Source organism: Pongo abelii, chromosome 18 (assembly GCF_028885655.2).
Source record: "Pongo abelii isolate AG06213 chromosome 18, NHGRI_mPonAbe1-v2.0_pri, whole genome shotgun sequence".
In the NCBI taxonomy this organism is placed as follows: Eukaryota; Metazoa; Chordata; class Mammalia; order Primates; family Hominidae; genus Pongo; species Pongo abelii.
The window spans coordinates 47,360,965-47,382,143 of record NC_072003.2 but is presented as its reverse complement, the minus strand read 5'-3'; the positions used below and the strand labels follow the sequence as shown (position 1 = coordinate 47,382,143).

The 21,179-nt window shown below is 47.6% G+C and overlaps 1 protein-coding gene across 1 annotated transcript in view; it reads left to right on the top strand.

Moving 5' to 3' along the window:
• Positions 1-14,751, top strand: part of ABCC11 (ATP binding cassette subfamily C member 11) — a 66,369-nt gene extending 51,618 nt beyond the window's left edge. The window contains exons 23-29 of the mRNA XM_024233198.3: positions 2,966-3,055; positions 4,505-4,694; positions 6,235-6,394; positions 10,689-10,767; positions 11,438-11,551; positions 13,999-14,163; positions 14,293-14,751. Of these exons, the coding sequence (XP_024088966.2) occupies positions 2,966-3,055; positions 4,505-4,694; positions 6,235-6,394; positions 10,689-10,767; positions 11,438-11,551; positions 13,999-14,163; positions 14,293-14,385 (891 nt within the window). The 3' untranslated portion in view covers positions 14,386-14,751. The remainder of the gene's footprint in view (positions 1-2,965; positions 3,056-4,504; positions 4,695-6,234; positions 6,395-10,688; positions 10,768-11,437; positions 11,552-13,998; positions 14,164-14,292) is intronic.
• The last annotated feature ends 6,428 nt before the right edge of the window (positions 14,752-21,179 follow it).

The window sequence follows — 21,179 nt, the reverse complement described above, 5'->3', positions numbered from 1 at the left end:
TCAAAAAAAAAAAAAAAAAAAAAAAAAAAAAAAAAAAAAGGAACATGTGGTTTGGAATATCCAGGTTCAAAGAGACTCTGCCCATCATTAGCTGTGTGGCTTTGGGTAAATTGGTTAACCTCTGGGATTCCTCATCTGTAAAAGGGAGATAAAAGTTTCAAAATCATAAACTTGTGAGGATTCTGTGTAAATGTGAGACTTAATGTTTGTAAAAACCTAGAGTAGAGCCTGGCCTGGAATAAATGCTCAATGAATATTAGCTATTATTGTTCCTGTCTTACAAATAGAAAACTTAGGGCTTAGAGTGTTTAAGTAACTTGGCTATGTTCCCATAGCCAGTAAGAGACAGGTGTGTGCACAGGCTCACATTCTCTCTCTCTGTCTCTGATACACACACATGCACCATTGCAGAGTGACCCCCAAACCTCCGGCACTCTCAGGGAGAGGCGCCACACCAGTGTCTTAGGGGATTCGGAATCACTAAGGCCCAGAAATCCCTCCTGCTGCTGCTTCAGGACATAGATCAGGAGGGCAATGCTCAGGGCAAAGGTTGCCCAGTGCTGGTGCTGCCCTAAGCGCAGCCCTTGTAGGGAGCGAGGCAGAGGCTCATCTCTCCCAGGGTGCACCGTTCACAGCAGGTGGTTGCTCAAAGGTTGTTGCACCACAGGAGACTCTAATGGGAAACCCTGCCTGGGGGACTGACTGCTTCAAAATGGCCCTTGAGGGTCTTTTCTTCTTTTCAAGGTCTGCTGTACTATTTAAGCATCTTATCTTCATCCTGGTAATAACTTCTCAGTTCCCAGTCCTTCAGTACTTTCCAAGTCACCTTCCACACTCTCACCAGAGTAATGTTTAATTATAGTTTTCATCATGTCACTGCCTTGTTCAGAAGCCTTCAAAAACTCTGTCTCCTGTCTACCAAACCTCAGCTATGGGGTCCTGACCTCAATGTGCTCCCTCTGCTCCAGTCAAGCCAGAACCTCACTGACTTCTGCATGCGCTTTTGAGAAAATTACATTCAAGCGTTGGGAGGCAGGAATCACACATCACATTGCTTTGCAGCCCCAAGAGGCTTCTCAGTAAATGCCAGAGATGCATCTGGCTGCGAGGCAAAGAACCAACTCAAAATGGCCTCGACCATCTGGGAACTTATTCTCTCATGTAACCAGAAGGCTGGGGTAGGCCTACGCTCAGTTGGCTCATTTAGTGGCCCAGCATGAACCCTTGATCGTTCTACCTTTCTGTACTGGCATCCACAGCCTGGCTTTGTCTGCAAGTCTGTCTGTATTCATGGTCACAAAATGGCTGCTGCAGCCCCAAGTGACACATCCTCCCACAATAACAGTCAAAGGCTGGAGAGGAGATAACTTTTTCCATGTGTTCCTTTTTAAAAGCAAAAAGAAGTTTTCAAGAATACACCCATCTGATGCCTTCTCATCCTTCAACGGCCAGAATGGCATCATGAACCCACACCTAAACCAATCTCTGGCAAGAGGAGTAGAATTAATGTGGTTGGTTTGGATTAACCAAGCTTCCCTGAAGCATAAGACCACCAGACACCTGAACATGATGCTGGCAAGGCAGCCCGCAGTGTGTGATACACTGAGGGATGGGAGGAAAAGTGGTCTTCCAACCCACCCCTGGCCTCTTTTCCAGACTAAGCACCATTTCATCATGGTGCCCACCTTCTCTGACTTACAGAGGGCTTCCCCTCCTTCCTACACCCTTTTGTTTCAGCCATAGCCAAACGGCTTGTGGGTGCCTGGATGTATTCTGCGAATTTGCTGCTTTCAGGGCTTACATAGGCTGTTCTGTTGGGAACACACTTCTCCACCCATCTTTAGTCCACTGCATCTTACTTCACCTTAAAAATGTCACTCTAGGACTGACTCTTCCTGGAATTCTTCCCTGTGCCCTCATCCACGGCCTCTCCTGTGCATCCCAGTGGCACTCCAGGCCTTCTCCGTTGTGGAGTGCGCCCCTCTGCACTTTATCCTTTGTTGCCTTGTCTGCCTTTCCATCCAGCTGGGAGCTCCTCGAGGGCAGGCCTACATCTGCTGCACTTTGGGACATGGAGCCTGGTCCAGCACCTGGCACAGAGCCATCCACCAGAGTTTGTTGAATGAATGTACGATTAATGTGGTACCCAGCACCCCCTGCACTTCCTGTTTGCCCGTTTCTTGGGCCAGGGTAATGGAGGTTATAGACCGGGGCCCCAACCCCAGCTCTGCCTCCAGCTTCTAGATGTTTCTGTGGATGTAATTTCTTCTTTTGGAGCCTCAGTTTCCTTATCTTTGGTGCCCCTGATTCCCAAGAGTCCCTAACTCCTCTAGCCTGGGTTTCCCTGAAGGCAGGACCTGAGACAGGAACTTGGGTGCAGGCAGCTTATTTGGGAGGTGCTCCCAGGAACCAGGATTGAGGGAGCAGAAAAGTGAGACGGGGAAGGAGGAAGTCATCATGGGAGTGTGACATTGGGGTCCCTGTTCTATGTCACTAGAGCTCAACTGTCCTGGGATCTCCTGAGAAGCATATGGGGTATTTCCAGGACCATGCCCTCAAAGGCTGGGAGATGGGAGCATTTATCTCTGCTAGCTCTTGTTCCCCATCAGTCAAAGTTCATTCTCAGTAACCTTAAGTCTCCTGGGTTTCTGGAATGTCCTCATGCACAGGCTAGGTGGTTGCTGCGATGTCGGCAGAGGTCTTGAGCAGAAAGACATACAGAGGGCACTCGAGGTGGAACAGTGTCTGGGGAGGTTCTCCCCCAGAATTGCCCATCGCAGCTGCAGCTAAACTCAGAAGTGGGCTGAGGGGGCACCAGGGGCCTCTGCTCCGTTCTTGCTAGGAAAATTATCTTAGTTTCAGGGGTCACTCAGGGGCAATGGCAATCAGTGGTTATCAGGAGCGTTGAAGAGCCTGAGCACACTCCAGCAACCTCTTGACCCCCGACACTTCTCCTTCCTTCCAGCTGGCGTCCAGCTTCCAGGCCAGTGTCCGGATTGGCTTGGAGACAGAGGCATACTTCACGGCTGCAGAGAGGATACTGCAGTACATGAAGGTGGGGTTCAGGTCTGGGTCTGGTGTGGGGAGCTATGCAAGTTGGGGCATGACTTCTGTGACCTCTACAAGCCCCACTGGCCTCAGAGCCCTGAGACCATCCCAGGAAACACCAGGCTCCTGGCCTTTCCTCCCCGTCTTCCCCAGACTTTTGTTGACCATCTCGCTGAAGCTCTTCCGTACCTGTCTGCTCACTTTGACCACATCCCTCACAGCATTCCTAGGGGGAAGAGGAGATCATCTTCTCCTCTTGGAAATGAGAGGTTTGCCCAGTGCAATAATAATGATGACGATAATCTTTGTTCCTATTATTGCTTCCATTTATGTCATGGTGGTTAAGAGCATAGATTCTGTAGCCAGATTTCCTGGGTTCAAGTCTAAGCTTTACCATTTGAATCATCGGAATAACCTGGGCAACTTATTCAAACTCTCTTTTCCCCATCTCTGAAATGAGAAAGACGATAGCATCGCTTTGCCAGATTTTCACAAAGTTGAAATGATATAACACATAAAGCACATAGCACACTGCCTGAGGCTCCATCATGTTCTTTATTATTGTGATTGAGACCTTTCTATGGGCTAGGCATGGTGCTAAGCCCTTTATCTAGACTATCTCATGGGATCATGGAACAATTTTATTAGGTTGATTGAATGATTATCCACATTTTTCAGACAAGGAAACTGAGGTTGGGCCAGGCAGAACTTTTGCTTAAGATCACACAGGCTGGGGCTGGCAGAGCCCTCTGCAAACCAGGTCTCCTGCCCCCTTGCATGAGTGGAATTTATGAATTGTAGGGCCCTGATTTCCTGCCCAGGGATGCTGCCGTGACACGGCACCAGCATGGGGAGTTGTGGCTTGCAGCCAGGTGGTCAGGTCCAACTTCTTCTCCAGCGTTCTTTCCTCTCAACACACACAACTGCACTTGATGCAGAGTGGGCTCGGCGTTAGGCAGATCTGGGTTTGAGTTCCAACCTGAAACTGTGTGATCTTAAGTAAGTTGTGTAAGTAAGTTGTTGATCTTAAGTTGTTGGATCCTCTATCTCCTCACCTGGGAAATGCCTCCAAAAAGGCCTGTCTCATAGGATGAGGATAGAGAGAGATTAAGTCCGCACAAAGGCTCTGAGCTATGAAACCCCCCGAAGGGGTGAGTCTCTGCTGCCTTTACTGTCTATTTCTTTAAAGTCACACAGTAAATCAGGAACATTGCTCTATGTTAATAACAAGGGAATTAGCTGTGCAGGTTTCTCACTCCTCTGGGGAAAATTTTGTGTGTTTTAGGCGATGGGGGCGTGGGGGATGTTCCTCTGATTACACAGCAGGGGGCTTGACCTTGGCGCAGGGCAGGCTGGGGTGGGTCACACCCCCTACAGTGGGAGGCTGGCAGGCCCGCAAGGGATGGGCCGAGATGGATGATAACTATTGATTTCTTTTTCTTTCTTCAAAAACAAGATGTGTGTCTCGGAAGCTCCTTTACATATGGAAGGCACAAGTTGTCCCCAGGGGTGGCCACAGCATGGGGAAATCACATTTCAGGATTATCACATGAAATACAGAGACAACACACCCACTGTGCTTCACGGCATCAACCTGACCATCCGCGGCCACGAAGTGGTGGGCATCGTGGGAAGGACGGGCTCTGGTGAGCTGAGCTTCCTGGGGGAGCATCCCCGGCTCCTCCTTTGCCCTTTGGGCACTAGACCTATTTGGGGGCATGTGTTTGCTCAGTCATCCCCCAAATACGTATTAGGTCCTCACGCTGTGCTGGGCCCTGTGCTAGACAAACACTGGTGAGCAAAACCCAAGGTCCCTGTGATCATGGGATTCCAGTGGAGGAGACAGATGTTAAATAGACCAGCAAATAAAGATGGAAATATGACAGCTGCAGGCTGTGGTGGCTGCCAGGGAGGAAATAAACAGGGTGGTGGTATGCAGAATAATGAGGCTAGTGGTACCGGGCTTTGGATACCTGGGTTCTGAGCCCAGTGCTTAAGCTGAGGCGTGTAGGGTCCAGGCAGGAGCAATTTTGGAGGGGCAGTGCAGGGCACTGCCAGGATGAAGAGCAGGATAGGAGTAAAATCCAGACTCCCCTTTTCCTCCCTCCCCACCCCCTTCCTGGACTGCACTCACCAGCCTCTGTCTCCTCCTCTTTCCTCTCCCAGTTTCCTTTCTCCTCCTCAGTTTCTCTCCCTGTCTTCCTCTCCTGTCACTTCTGGGAGATCTGGCCCAAGTCCCCCTCCCTCTGCCTCTTTGCATTGTTCAAAAACTACAGTTAAGACTTGGTTCTTGTCCCCAGTGCCCCACTCCTGGACACCCCAGAGCTGCCTCCTCCAGGCAGCCCCATGGATGATGAGAGCCTTCCTGGTCTCTGTCTCCTCAGCAGTCCCGCACTGCAGGGTGAAGAGCTTCCACATATGTTCTTTCGGGTGTTCTTCTCTTGCTATTTGCCACCTGCCGATTGGTGGAAACCCTGAGAGGGCCGGGGTCTGGCAGAGAGAAGCTCTCAGTAGATTCTGACCCTACTGCCTATATTCATTCAGTAGGTTTTTACTGAGCACCTGCTATGTGCCTGGGAACTGAAAGGTAAGAAAGACACACAGCTTCTACCCTCATAGAGCTTAACTTTGAGAACAGGGTTGAAACCACCAATGCTTTGGAGCCTGGCAGGTGACATAGCTGAGTGCCATGGGTGGGTGTGATATATAGGGGCTGGGGAGGGCGGGTGGTGACTGGAGAATGCCACTGTGTCTCAGCCAAGTGGCCGTGCTCAGCTCCAGCCGAGCTGTTGCCTGGGGGGGGATATGGGTCCAGTGTTGCCAATTCTACTAAGTTTCAAGAGAAACATGCAATTTGAACTTTTTTATATCTAGGATTTTTAAAAATGCTGGCAAGGAATTAAAAAATAACCCTAACATTGTGTGTATGAAACAAAACATGTCTGTGGGCTGACTTTGATCCAGGGGCCCCATGTGTGCCCTCTGATCTAGGCTGTAACAAGCTGCTCACGGCATTAGGTACCATCTGGAGCACAGACGCCAGCCCTGTCCTACCCCTTCAGGGCCCACAATGATGAAGAATGGGCCAAGGAGGGCAATGGGTCAGGTGCGATCGCCAGGTGTGACCTGTGCTTCCGCTAGTGCAGATGCAGGAAACTGAGGCCCCGCTTGTTTCTTGCCCCACAGGGAAGTCCTCCTTGGGCATGGCTCTTTTCCGCCTGGTGGAGCCCATGGCAGGCCGGATTCTCATTGACGGCGTTGACATTTGCAGCATCGGCCTGGAGGACTTGCGGTCCAAGCTCTCAGTGATCCCTCAAGATCCAGTGCTGCTCTCAGGAACCATCAGGTGAGTGCTGGGCCAGCAGGCAGCCTGCAGGAGGTGGGTCACAGGACCAGGATTCCAGCACCGGGCTGCCTATAATGAGCTGGTGACCAACGCCCCGATTTCCAGGCTTCCTTGGCCTGCTGGGCCACTCATGCCTGCCTGGCTTACCTCACTGAAGTACTGTTGAGGATTAAATGAGGCCTCAATATATATAAGAGCACTTTGTAAACCATAATGTTATACACAAAAACAAAACATATTTTTATTTTTTAGAAACTGGATGGCAATGGTGGTGCACAGCTGTAGTCCCAGCTATTTGGGAGGCTGAAGCAGGAGGATCACTTGAGCCCAGGAGCTCAGGGCTGTAGTACACTATGACTGTACCTGTGAATAGCCACTGTGCTCCAACCTGGGCAACACAACAAGACCCTGACTGTATTAAAAAACAAACAAACAAACAAGCAAACAAACAAAAAACAGAAACAAAACCCTGATGGGATTGGTCAGATTTCACTACACCATTAAGCATTTGTACTCAGGCTACCATATTCTTTCTTGTCCAGATGTGGCTTATTCTCTCTGTGCACTGGGCAAAGCCCCTGGGGACGTTTTTAGGAAGTGCTTCTTCAATGGTACACATTCTGGACAGGGGTGACATGAGAAAAATCCAGGCAGCCCAGTTAGTGAAGCAGACAGAACCAGATCTTCCAGCCTCTTCACTACACTTTCTGTGTCCTCAGAAGTCAACTCAGGGATGAAGCTTTATCCAGATTAGGCTCCTACTGACAATGCACTTTATCTGGGAGGAAACATAAAGGCATGGGGACTGAGGAAGATGGATGCACTAAAAAGCAGGCTAGGTCCCCCATGTTTTGTGATATTTAAGGAGAATTCTTAGAGCCAGGAGGATAAACTGAGCCCCAGAGCTTCATTCATTCATTCCTTCATTCATCCTCCCACTCATTTAACTTGCCTTTTCTGAGCTTCTGCCTGGTCCGGACGCTGTGCTAGGGACTGGAGCCAGTTTAATGAATGTACATTTCCCCTGCTCCCCCAGCAGGAGCTCACAGTGTGGGTGGGGAAGATGGTTTTGTACAGGGGTAAGACCCAATAAATCACAGTATGAAGGGGTAATTGCTAGATCAGAGATATGTACAAAATGCTAAGGGAGCTACGACTGGGATAAGTCACTGCCTGAGTGAATCCAGAAAGGCTTCCCAGAGGAGGGGACATTTGATCAGGGTCTTGAAAGCTAAGTAGGAGCTTGCTAGGCAGAAATAGGAGAGAAACTCTTTTCAAGGAGAGGGAACAATATGTGCACAGACACAGGGTTTCAAAATGACTGGGTCATGAGGCAGGGCATGGTAGTTCATGCCTGTAATCCCAGCACTTTGGGAGGCCAAGGCAGGGAGATCACTTGAGGCCAGGAGTTTGAGACCAGCCTGGCCAACATGACAAAACCCCGTCTCTACTAAAAATACAAAAATTAGCCAGATTCGGTGGTGCATGTCTGTAATTGCAGCTACTCGGGAGGCTGAGGCACGAGAATCGCATGAGCCCGGGAGGTGGAGGTTGCAGTGAGCCGAGATCGCACTACTGCACTCCAGCCTGGGCGACTGAAGGAAACTCTGTCTCAAAACCTTCCCCGCCCCCAGAAAAAAAACAAAAAAATGGTTGTCTTAGGGGAATGATAAGACATTTAGTGATAGATTTCTATGTTATGGTAGAATGTGGCCAAATCTCCTGTGCGTTGGTATGAGGAGTAGTAAAAATATGAACTTAACATTTATTGAGCATTTATATGTGCCAACTGAATGCTTTAGTATACTGTCTAATTTGACTCTCCCAGCAACCCTGTGAGGCCCTTTCATTATCCCCATTTTACAGATGAAGGCATGGAACTTAGAGAGGAAGGGAATTTGTTTAAGGACACACAAAGAAATGGTGAAGATGAGATATAACCCTAGGTGTTCTAAACCCATAATTTGTGATATTGCCCCTCACCTCTTGCTGCAGAAAGAAATGTGGACTTGAAATCCTACCTTAGAACTTAAGGCTCTACCCTTAAGCGTCTCTCTGAATGTCTTTGATGCCAAGCCTGGCTCTCATACTGGCTTGTGGTGTGACCTTGAACGAGCCACTTAAAACTGATAAGAAAGGAGTATACCCATCTCATGGAGGAGAAAATGTCAAATAACCCATCTATGAAAGCGCTTTGGAGATATCAAATGTCATGCAAATAAGACCTGCCTCTTCTTTAGTACACATTTGTGCTACACACAAGATATGCGTGGCTGGCACAACTGGGGAAGGATAAAGCAGAGGTTGACAGGTTTCACTCAGGGCTACGTGGCTGCATAGCAGGGAAGTGTCTATAGTGCTGCCTGTTCCAGATGCAAGTGTAAAGCTTGCTGGGTGTAAAGTCCAGATAGATTCCCTCTCTCATGTCAGTTACCTGGATGTTAGGATTCTTTTCACTGCAAGAAACAGAAAAGTCCAGCCCCCCCACAATGAGCTACCACTTCACACCTACTAGAATGGCTATAACAATAAAAAAAGGTAAATAGCAAGTATTATTAACAAGGATGTGAAAAAATTGAAACTCTCATGCATTGCCAGTGGGGATGTAAAATTGTGCAGAGACCAGGGAAAACAATTTGGCAGTTCCTCAAAAAGGTAAACAAAAATTAGCTGGGCATGGTGGTCTGTGCTTGCAATTCCAGCTACTCAGGAGACTGAGGTGGGAGGCTTGCTTGAGCCCAAGAGGTCAACGCTATAGTGAGCTGTGTTTGCACCACTGCACTCCAGCCTCGTTGACAGAGTGAGACCCTGTCTCAAAAAAAAAAAAAAAAAAAAAAAAAAAAATTAAACATAGAATTACCATGTAATCCAGGACTAGTTATATATCCCAAAGTGTTGAAAGCAGAGACTTCAACCCATATGTGTACACTAGTGTTTAGAGCAGCCCTACTCACAGTAACCAAAAGGTGGAAACAAGTCATATGTCTATAAACAGATGAATGGAAAAACAAAATGTGGTATATACATACAATGGAATATTATGCAGCTCTAAAAAGGAGGGAAACGATACATGCTACAATATGGATGGACACAAAGTGAAAGATGCCAGACAGAAGGACACATACTACATGATTCCACTTATATGAGGTAGCTGGAATAGGCAAATCCATATTGATGGAAAGTAGAATAGAAGTTACCAAGGGCTGGTGGGGAGGGGAAAGAAGAGACTGTTTAATGGGTATAGAGTTTTTGTTGGGGATAATGAAAAAGTTTTGTTTTGTTTTGTTCTGTTCTGAGACCAAGTCTCACTCTGTCACCCAGGCCAGAGTGCAGTGACACCATCTCGGCTCACTGCAACCTCCACCTCCCGGGTTTAAGTGATTCTTCTGTCTCAGCTTCCTGAGTAACTGGGACTACAGACTTGCATCACTGTGCCTGGCTAATTTTTGTATTTTTAGTGGAGTGGGGTTTCACCATGTTGGCCAGGCTGGTCTCAAACTCCTGACCTCAAGTGTTCCGCCCACCTCAGCCTCCCAAAGTGCTGGGATTACAGGTGTGAACCACCGTGCGCAGCAGGATGATGAAAAAGGTTTTGATATAAATAGTGGTAATGGTTACATGACATTATTAATGTATTTAATGCTGCTGAATTGTACACTTTTAAGTGGTTAAAATGATAAATATTATGTACTTTCTATCACACAATAAAACAAAACCCAAATGGCTTAAGGAAAAGTGGCCTCTAATGACTCATGCATGATAATGGGGAGGCCAAGGCTGAGTTCCAGGGCCCGGTTTTCCCCTAGCATTGCCTTGCTTCATTCTGAACTCCACATGAGGGCCCTGGGGGGCTCCATGTGTCCCACTCCTGTGGGAGGATGGTTGCAATCTCTCCTCACGTCTCTGCTCCCATGGTAGCCCGAAAAGTCCTGAGATACACTCTGATTGGTTACTTTCCCACCCCGAGCTAAGCACCATGGCCAGGGATCGCTGTATGTCGACTGGCTTATCCTTGAGCCCTTTGCTCCATCTGGAGTGGATGGTGGAGCCCGCCCTGGAACACATGGGCTGGGGGACTGGGGAGGAGGTGGCCCCTAAACAAAACCTGGGGCTGCTGCCTGCAGAAGGAACAGGTGCTGGGAGGCGCAAGAAATCTCCATTCGTGGTGGTTCCATGCATTTCCCTAAACCCCATAATCCAGTTCTAAACATTCTTGGTCATTCACTGGGCGTATAAATGAGTGTTCAAAGCCTGGGTGATGTTGTTGAACACTTCTCTTTCTCTCATATGGCAGATTCAACCTAGATCCCTTTGACCGTCACACTGACCAGCAGATCTGGGATGCTTTGGAGAGGACATTCTTGACCAAGGCCGTAAGTAGCTCCAAGGCCCAAGTCTTGGTCTAAGTCTGCATCGCCCATGGGGGGCTGCTCCTTTGGGGCTCCCCTCATGTGGTGTTCCAGCTGCTGCTGCTTTGGGTCATGGATGCATCATCTCATGGAGATACGATGACTTGGCATTCCTAAGTCAAGGCTGATGGCACTCAGACATCAACTGTGTGCCAGACACTGTTCTAGGCTCAGGGGCACAGCAAAGACAAGGCAGATGAGGTCTTTGTCCTCCTGGTACATACATTCAATGGGAGATAAAGGCAACAAGTAAATGCAGGGGATACTTTCAGATACTGGTAAGGGCTGTATAGGTAGTCATGAGACCCATAGAAACTTCAGGGCAGGAGCAGCTCTTTTCAATTGGGTGGCCAGGCAAGGTCTCTTTAAACAGGTGACAGCTGAGTTGAGACCAAGAACTGAGGGGCAGCTGGTGAAAGATCTTTTGAAAGGACATTCTGGGCACAGGAGCTAGCGTATGCAAAGGCCCAGAGATGAGAGTGGGCAAGGCGCAGTTAAGGAGCAAGAAGACAGAGGCTGGAGCGTAGAGAGAGGAGGGCAGTGTTGCCAATACAGCGGGAGACTGACGAGGTCAGGTTGGGTCTCACCCCACAGTGGCTTGCAGGTTATGTTGTCTCTTCTTCCCATATCACAGATCTCAAAGTTCCCCAAAAAGCTGCATACGGATGTGGTGGTAAACGGTGGAAACTTCTCTGTGGGGGAGAGGCAGCTGCTCTGCATTGCTCGGGCTGTGCTTCGCAACTCCAAGGTGAGGCCACCACTGCTGTGTGGCCAGGGGAAGCCACAGACTATGCATGATGAGGGAAGCCACACCGGCTCCTTCTCCCTTCACTACCGTGGGACACTGGGCACTGTGCTGTACGTCTTCTCAACAACAACAACAACAACAACAACAACAGAATCCAAAGGGCTTATTCATTTCTTTTTTTTTATTATTATACTTTAAGTTCTATGGCACAAGTGCACAACGTGCAGGTTTGTTACATATGTATACATGTGCCATGTTGGTGTGCTGCACCCGTTAACTCGTCATTTACATTAGGTATATCTCCTAATGCTATCCCTCCCACCTCCCCCAACCCCACGACAGGCCCCGGTGTGTGATGTTCCCCACCCTGTGTCCAAGTGTTCTCATTGTTCAATTCCCACCTATGAGTGAGAACATGCGGTGTTTGGTTTTTTGTCCTTGCAATAGTTTGCTGAGAATGATGGTTTCCAGCTTCATCCATGTCCCTACAAAGGACATCAACTCATCCTTTTTTACAGCTGCATGGTATTCCATGGTGTATATGTGCTACATTTTCTTAATTATTTCCACACATCTACAACCATCTGATCTTTGACAAACCTGACAAAAACAAGAAATAGGGAAAGGATTCCCTATTTAATAAATGGTGCTGGGAAAACTGGCTAACCATATGTGGAAAGCTGAAACTGGATCCCTTCCCTACACCTTCTACAAAAATTAATTCAAGATGGGCTTATTCATTTCACTAAGTGCCATTCCACATGCATTTGTGGTGTGGATGAGGCATGGTAGATGAGATTTACAGCCTAGGCTGCCTGATAGCGGATTCCTTACACCTGAGCTGAAATGTCTCCAACTAGACCAAATGATGATTCTCTTTTCTCAGAAAAACACAACACATTAGACCCTCGTTGATTTTTAAATTGCCTACTGTATACTGTTTTAAAAATTTGGATGCAGGACATCCCTTTTATCTTTATTAGAATTGGGAATTGGATGACAGATGCTGATCCAGGGCAAAATTGCATACATATATATATATATTTTTAATTTACTTTAAGTTCTGGGATGCATGTGCAGAACGTGCAGGTTTGTTGCATAGGTACACATGTGCTATGGTGGTTTGCTGCACCTATGAACCCATCATCTAGGTTTTAAGACCCACATGCATTAAGCATTTGTCCTAATGCTCTCCCTTTCCTTGCCCCCCACCACCTGACAGGCCCCGGTGTGTGATGTTCCCCTCCCTGTGTCCATGTGTTCTCATTGTTCAACTCCCACTTGTGAATGAGAACATGCGGTGTTTGGTTTTCTGTTCCTGTGTTAGTTTGCTGAGAATGATGACTTCCAGCTTCACCCATGTCCCTGCAAAGGACATTAACTCATTCTTTTTTATGGCAGCAAAATTGCATATTTTTAGAAATTTGGTGGAACAGAGCTTCCAGAAGCTTTCTAGATATTTTGTCCATAATTTCAGGTGTTTGAGTATGTGAGATAGCCTGGGGCAAACCTTCTCCTACGTAGGCGAGGCAAGACACACATGTACACACATACTTATGCATGCATATGTACACACCTCCTCCATACTCACACGTGTATGCATGCTCACACACACATATCATGGTTAATTAATGATAAATGCAAAAACTGTTGGTGCAAACTGTCAGAGTTGTGGGAAAAGAGCTCAGTGGGGACCAAAGCCTGGGAAAATTTCAGAGGAGGTAGGACTTTCCCCCTCTTCTTTGGAGAGATGAACAACAAATTTGCGATGTGCATGTAGTACTTTCTTCACTTCACACTTCCTTATTTCAATTACATAGCCATTTGGTGCTGCGTCTTCCTCTGTATTACTTCCCAAATTTGAGTCATTACTTTATGATTTTTGTCATCTCTGGGTACCACCTACCCTGTGATTTACTAATGATACTCCCTTTTCAAAAACAGCCTCATCCCAAGCAGTGCCATTTGTGAAATCACACTTTCAGTGCGAGTTACAGTTTCCTCATGCATATCATTAATGAAATAAATACAAAAATGTTAAACTAAAAAGAGTGTTTATCCATATGCTGGAGAAATCATCTCATGTGCCTCCTGGGGTGTGTGCCTGCCCCTTCTTGGAGAACACTGCTCTACTTTAATTTAGGTAAATGGGAAAGTAGTTAATAAAACAAGAAGTTGCCACTAGGCCATTTTCATTTCCAAGAACTTAATTCTCTGGCCACTAAAATGCAGTTAGCTCCTGGTTGAGACCTAACGGTCTCCTCATAAGGTAATGGATAATCAGCAATCAGAGCGGGCTTTGCACTCAGCACAGTTCTCCCATTTCTCAGCTAAAGAAATGGAGACCTGGAGAGGAAGGGCCCTGGTGAATTAGTGGTAAACCAGGGCTAGACCCAGGTCTCTAGGGCCTGAAGTAGACACCTTCACCCCTGTTTTGTATTCATCAGATCATCCTTATCGATGAAGCCACAGCCTCCATTGACATGGAGACAGACACCCTGATCCAGCGCACAATCCGTGAAGCCTTCCAGGGCTGCACCGTGCTTGTCATTGCCCACCGTGTCACCACCGTGCTGAACTGTGACCGCATCTTGGTTATGGGCAATGGGAAGGTGAAGGCTGCATCCTTGGGCTGGTGGGAGGATGAGGGCTCAGGCTGCTACCCCAGATGCCTTTGAGTCCTCCAAGGACACAAGCTCAGCTGTGCCCTGATACTCCCCTCGCCTTTCTCTACCCTCCAGGTGGTAGAGTTTGATCGGCCGGAGGTCCTGCGGAAGAAGCCTGGGTCATTGTTCGCAGCCCTCATGGCCACAGCCACTTCTTCACTGAGATAAGGAGATGTGGAGACTTCATGGAGGCTGGCGGCTGAGCTCAGAGGTTCACACAGGTGCAGCTTCGAGGCCCACAGTCTGCGACCTTCTTGTTTGGAGATGAGAACTTCTCCTGGAAGCAGGGGTAAATGTGGGGGGGGGGGGGGATTGCTGGATGGAAACCCTGGAACAGGCTACTTGATGGCTCTCAAGACCTTAGAACCCCAGAACCATCTAAGACATGGGATTCAGTGATCATGTGGTTCTCCTTTTAACTTACATGCCGAATAATTTTATAATAAGGTAAAAGCTTATAGTTTTCTGATCTGTGTTAGAAGTGTTGCAAATGCTGTACTGACTTTGTAAAAATATAAAACTAAGGAAAACTCACTTTCTTTGTTCTGCTTCCTTTCTTTTCTTTTTGTTTTTTTAGACAGGGTCTTGCTCTGTTGCCCAGGCTGGAGTGCAGTGGCGCTATCTCAGCTCACTGCAGCCTCTGCCTCCCAGGTTCAAGCAATTCTCCTGCCTCAGCCTCCTGAATAGCTAGGATTACAGGCATGTGCCACCATGACTGGCTAATTTTTGTATTTTTAGTAGAGGCGGGTTTCACCATGTTAGCCAGGCTGGTCTCGAACTCCTGATCTCAAGTGATCCGCCTGCCTTGGCCTCCCAAAGTGCTGAGGTTATGGGCATGAACCACTGCACCCAGCCATCTTCATTCTGCTTTTTACGTTAGCTAGTACTAGTTCAGTTGCAAGGAACAGAGACTCCCTCAAACTAACTTTGGAAAGACAAAAAAAGAGTTTGTTGGTCTTGTAACAGAAAGATACAGAAAAAGTTCAAGGTTGGGTGCTGGAATGAAAGGATGCCTGTTTTGAGGTCTCTGTTTCTCTTCTCCTAGCTCTGCTTTCCTTTGTTTGGCTTCACTTTCTAACTTCCTCTTGCCTCATGGTGGCAATATGGTTGCCTGCAGCTCCAGGTTCACGTCCTACACACTCGGCACCCCCCAGGTCTTCTTGCATCAATGATTCCAGGGTGAAATCTCACTGGGCCAGCTTGGGTCATGTGCTTGTTCCTGATGAATCATGTGCTAGGCTGTTGGCATACTGTGATTTGCCAGGCCTGAGCCACATGCCCATACTTGGGCCTGGGGATGGGATTTGCTGCCCTGGATCATATAGACTGAGAATAGAAGAGGTTGTTTCACCAAAGTAAAATTGAGATGCTCTTACTACCTAAAGGAAGAATGGATATGGATGCTGGCCAGGCCCCAAATAGCAGCTGTCTACTATGATTGTTTACTGAAGAGCAGCATAACTTACAACATATGACAACTGAAAATAAAATAATTTGTTGTCTCTCTTTCTGGTTCTCACTCCCCCACCCTCCACATGTGGTTACAGATAAATAGAAAAGGCAATCATTTTCAGCTTACTTCTGGGGAGACCTTGCTGTTGGGAGAAATATGTTTCAAAGTACTTTCCTTTTTATTCCAGATTATGATGTCTGATTTTCAAAAAATGCCATAAAAAATCAATTTAGTAAACCAATATTTCTCACTCTCTTGCCTGCACTGGTGCTGGGGATGAAATGTTGTCCCTGCCCTCAGGGAATTTGGAATCTCATGAGGGTAAGTAAACAGTAAAACTGTAAACAAGTAAGCAGGCCAATCCAGAACAGGACTACCTGAGGCTAGAGGCAGGAACAGGGTGCAGAGGAAAAGGCAGCCCCTGGGGACTTCTGGAGGCAGTGTGGGCACAGTTTACTGAGACCTGAGCACTGAACAAACATTTACTCCAAGGAAGGGGACTGGGGCAGGAAAGAATGTTCAAAGCAGAGAGAACAGCAAACAAATCCCTGCGGGAATGAGCTACTACAGGGACTGATGCAATCCCTGGACGGAACAGGAGAAGTCCAGTGCCCTGGAGCGCGAACCTTCTGCTCCCCATTTGGGACTCTCTAGTGGCACCTGCTTCTCCTTCTAGGGGGTTTATCTTTCTTAAAAAAACCTTTGCTCTGTTATTCCCTTCCCCTCAGTCCTGGCTTTTTTCTTTTTTGGGCCCTGAAGTGTCCCTGGGAACCCCATGTGCTACCATCCCATCACAGTTCAGCTGCTCATCTGCCCATTGAGGGTGACTCTCCTTCCTCTGCTTCCCCATTCCCAGAGCTGCTGTGGGACACTGCCTACATCACGGGTGAGGGAGCTCTCTACACACTGACCCTCCCCAGGCTAGATGCAGCTGCCGTCTTTTCCTCGAGCGGCCAGCAGATGGCAGCCTCGTTCCAAAAATGCGGTGAAGGCCCCACTGGGCTTCAGAGCTGGCCAGATCCACGGAGATAATTCGCCAGAAAAGTGTTGACCCCTGGAGTCAGAGGACAGGAAATAGAGCCCATTTCCACTCAGTGTGCAGAGCCCCATCCCATCTGCCCCCGTCCCCATCTCCAGCAGCAAAATGTGAGAACCATTGGCTCAGAGAAGCAATAAAGCAGAATTCTTTGAAAAATACCATTAGTTTTTTTAAACAACATTGGTTTTACGAAGGCTGGAGTGCAGTGGCGCGATCTCTGCTCACTGCCACCTGGTTCCAGCGATTCTCCTACCTCAGCCTCCTGAGTTGCTGGAATTATAGGTGCCTGCCACCACACCTGGCTAATTTTTGTATTTTTAGTAGAGACAGGGTTTTGCCAAGCTGGCCAGGCTGGTCTTGAACTCCTGACCTCAGGTGATCTGCCCGCCTCCGCCTCCCAAAGTGTTGGGATTATAGCTGTGAGCCACCACGCCCAGCCAATATTGTAATATTTTATTCCTTAAGCTAAGTGGTGAGTGTATGAGGCTTTGATTTTTAATAATTCTTTTCACCTTTTCAGGTTTCAGAAATGTTTTATGATAAACATTTAAAAATTGGTATTTGGTCTTTCAAAAATAATACTAAAATAATTATAATGAAAGAATGAAGGGCTTTGTTGTGCTTTGTTATATTTATTTGATGGTTTTTTATTATTTTTATTTTCAATTCCATACTGGTGGAGAGGAGGTCATGGAATTTTTTGTACTTAGAGGTTCTAGAGGCCTTAATCTGTGCATGAGTTGGGGTGATGTTGTCAGAGGCATTTGAACCAGAGCAACTCCATCTTGAGTAGGGGCTGGGTAAAATAAGGCTGAGACCTACTGGGCTGCATTCCCAGATGGTAAGGCATTCTAAGTCACAGGATGAGATAGGAGGTTGGCACAAGATACAGGTCATAAAGACCTTGCTGATAAAACAGGATGCGGTAAAGAAGCCGGCCAAAACCCACCAAAACCAAGATGGTGACGAGAGTGACCTCTGGTTGTCCTCGCTGCTCCACTCCCACCAGCGCCATGACAGTTTACAAATGCCATGGCAACGTCAGGAAGTTCCCCTATATGAGCTAAAAAGGGGAGGCATGAATAATCCACCCCTTGTTTAGCATATCATCAAGAAATAACCATAAACGTGGACAACCAGCAGCCCTCGGGGCTGCTCTATGGAGTAGCCATTCTTTTATTTCTTTACTTGTTTTTTTGTTTTGAGACGGAGTCTTGCTCTGTCACCAGGCTGGAGTGCAGTGGCGCGATGTCGGCTCACTGCAACCTCTGCGCCCCCGCCCCCCTGGTTTAAGCGGTTCCCCTGCCTCAGCCTCCCGACTAGCTGGGACTACAGACGCCCGCCACCATGCCCAGCTAATTTTTTGTATTATAGTAGAGATGGGGTTTCACCATGTTGGCCAGGATGGTCTTGCTCTCTTGACCTCGTGATCCGCCCGCCTCGACCTCCCAAAGTGCTGAGATTATAGGCGTGAGCCACCGTGCCTGGCCCCTTTACTTGCTTAATAAACTTCCTTTCACTTTACTCTATGGATTTGCCCTGAATTCATTCTTGCGCGAGATCCGAGAGCCCTCTCTTGGTGTCTGGATTGGGGCTCCTTTCCTGTAACAGTGTGGTCCACGGTGACAGCAACTGATGTACAGAGCAAAGGAGGCCACAGTCACGCTGGCCCTGCCTGCCCTGCCCTCTGTCTGCAGCCCTGGACGATATCCTAAGAGAAACTGGTAAATGAGCAGTCTTCAGAGACCAACCTCTATGGTGGCCAGAGCACCATGCTGTGCAAGGCACCAGCAGAAAGACGGGAAGACTCAGACTTCAGTCTTTCCGGTCTGGAAGGGCTTCTTTCAGAAAAGTGGCTCCAGAGGGCAGCCCCAGCCTAGAAGGCATGGACCTTTGGGTCACTGGAAAGGTCCCAGGAGGGTCACTGGAAAGGTCCCAGGAGAGAGTGGCTGCCTGGAGGGGCAGGGAGCTCACCGTGGCTGGGAGCATTTTCTGGCTCTGGAAAGCTCTCTCCAGTGCAAGGTGAGGGGCAGTGTTCTTATCCCCTTGCTGGGAGCGGGTCCTCCAAGGCTGAGTGCTGGGAGAAATTCTGCATACACCTCTCTGCGGACTGGGACACTGGAATGCAATAATGGAAATAATAACGCCTGACAGCAGAAGTTCTCAAACTTGAACTTGAGTATCCAAATTGCCTGGAGGGGAAGACACAGATTGCTGGACCCCAACCTCATATGGTTCCATCCAGTAGGTCTGGGGTTGGGCTTAAGAATTTGCCCTTCTAACAAGGCTCAGATGTTGCTGATACTGCTGGTCTCTGGCCCATGCTCTGAGAACACAGAGGTTAGCTGAGAGCACGTGTCCCGTATGACCTAGACAGGAAGCGTCCAGGCCCCCATGCCAGCGTGCTTCCCAAAGTTTCTGTGCTTCCCGTCACTTTGATTTGCATGACCTCTTTTAACTCTGCCTTCCCGCTAGGCCATCCATCCTCTCCTTTGCTCCACTGCATTCACCTAGCAGGAGAATTCAGCACTTTTCCTTATTTCCTTTGTATGTGTAGACCACTTTAATGAAGTGTGGGGTCAAAAGAATTGTTGACAGTAAGTCAACAACTTCCAGTTGAGTATCAACCATCTGCTTTCTTAAGGAGTCCCTCACCATTCTAACCCGCTCTGGCTCTGGTTTCCTCTCTGGTTCTCTAATTACTGTCTGTGTTCTCCCTGCCCCCACCTCCCAATTCTTGGACACGTTTTATGCAGAGCAGTTTAGTTCTCCCTTCTGGTGCCCTTTCCTGCCAAGCAAGTCATTAGGGTGTCTCTGACTGCCCCAAGAGACAGATCAAGGCAGTTGCTAAACAAAAACGGTTCCCACCCTCTGATTCACTCTGGTGCGAGCTGTTAAGATTGTAAAATTTCACCCCATTATCCTAAATGTCCCCTAATCTGTCCCCTGGCATCATTTAGAAAATTCTGTGGAATCCAACTGCTTCAGAGTCAGAAGCAATTTTAGAAGTCGTCAGTCCAGCTGTTCTTAGCCTGTGGTCCATGGACCTCTTAGCTAGATTCAGAGCATCTATGAATTTGGATGGGAAAAAAAATGACATCTTTATTTTTACGAACTGAAATTTGGTATTTTCCTTGATGGGGCAACAAATAGATAGTATTAGCAATATCTGTGACTTTGTTACCAATAGAAATCAGCGGTATTCTCAAATCTCATTTCAGTTGTTTCAGATGTCTCAAAATATCACTTACATGCATCAATGCTTTGAAATTATAATAGTCATTAGACCTTCTGCTAGATCACATTACTTAGTGCATCAATATAGAAGCATACACCTTACAATATTCAGCTGTGTTTTATACATATTATGATAAGCACATTCTGTATAATTGGTTATCTTTGCAATCCTATGTACTTTATCTCATGCATAAAAATACTTTTTCTGAGAATATACTAGAATGCCAAAAAGGTCCATGGCACACAAACAACTTAAGAACCTGCATTTAACTCAGCTCTTTGATTTTCTAGAGGGAACTCGTGTCCCAGGTGGAGGAGATACCTTGCCCACAACCACACCACTGGCTTTTAATAGGCTGGTTTAGAACTCGAATCTAAAACAGGAGAGGGGGCTGGGCGCGGTGGCTCATGCCTGTAATCCCAGCACTTTGGGAGGCCAGGGTGGGCGGATCACCTGAGGTCAGGAGGTCGAGACCAGCCTGGCCAACATGGTGAAACCCCATCGCTACTAAAAATACAAAAATTAGCCGGGCGTGATGGCATGCGCCTGTAATCACAGCTACTAGGGAAGCTGAGGCAGGAGAATTGCTTGAACCTGGGAGACGGAGGTTGCAGTGAGCCGAGATCGAGCCACTGCACTCCAGCCTGGGCAACAACAGAAAAACTCCATCCCAAAAATAAAATAAAATAATAAAATAAAACAGGAGAGGGAAGAAAACGAGAAGGATGAAGCAAGCAGTAAGGGCTGGGGATAAAGGCCTCACCCCCAAACCAGCCAGCATGGCCTGCTCAGAGCAGGGGGACAGATAGGCTGCCCCTTCATGGAAGTTCTATTTCTAGTGCCTGACAGCTCCTTATGCAGAGCTTGCCATCCAGTGTGGCATCTCTGAGGAGCATTAGCGCAAAACTATGATTCATCAGAGCAAAGAGGAGTACACTTTGCTGACTTGATAAGCATGTTCCTTGCCAAATCCTTGGTTCCCAGATACTTAACGGGTAGCATTATACTCTAGAGAGAACCATACCAATTTAGAAACTTCTGTTCTGATATGAGGGTCTCAGTCCCTCTCAGTGGCATTCACTGAAATGCTCCCCACCTCCTTCTCCCCTCATATATCAATATCCTTCACTGATCTGGGGTGTGTTCATGATTTAGACTTTGAATAGAGCACTTCCTCGCATATAATTGCATATAAGTGCATGCCATAAGATTGTGTACAGTTACTAGAGATG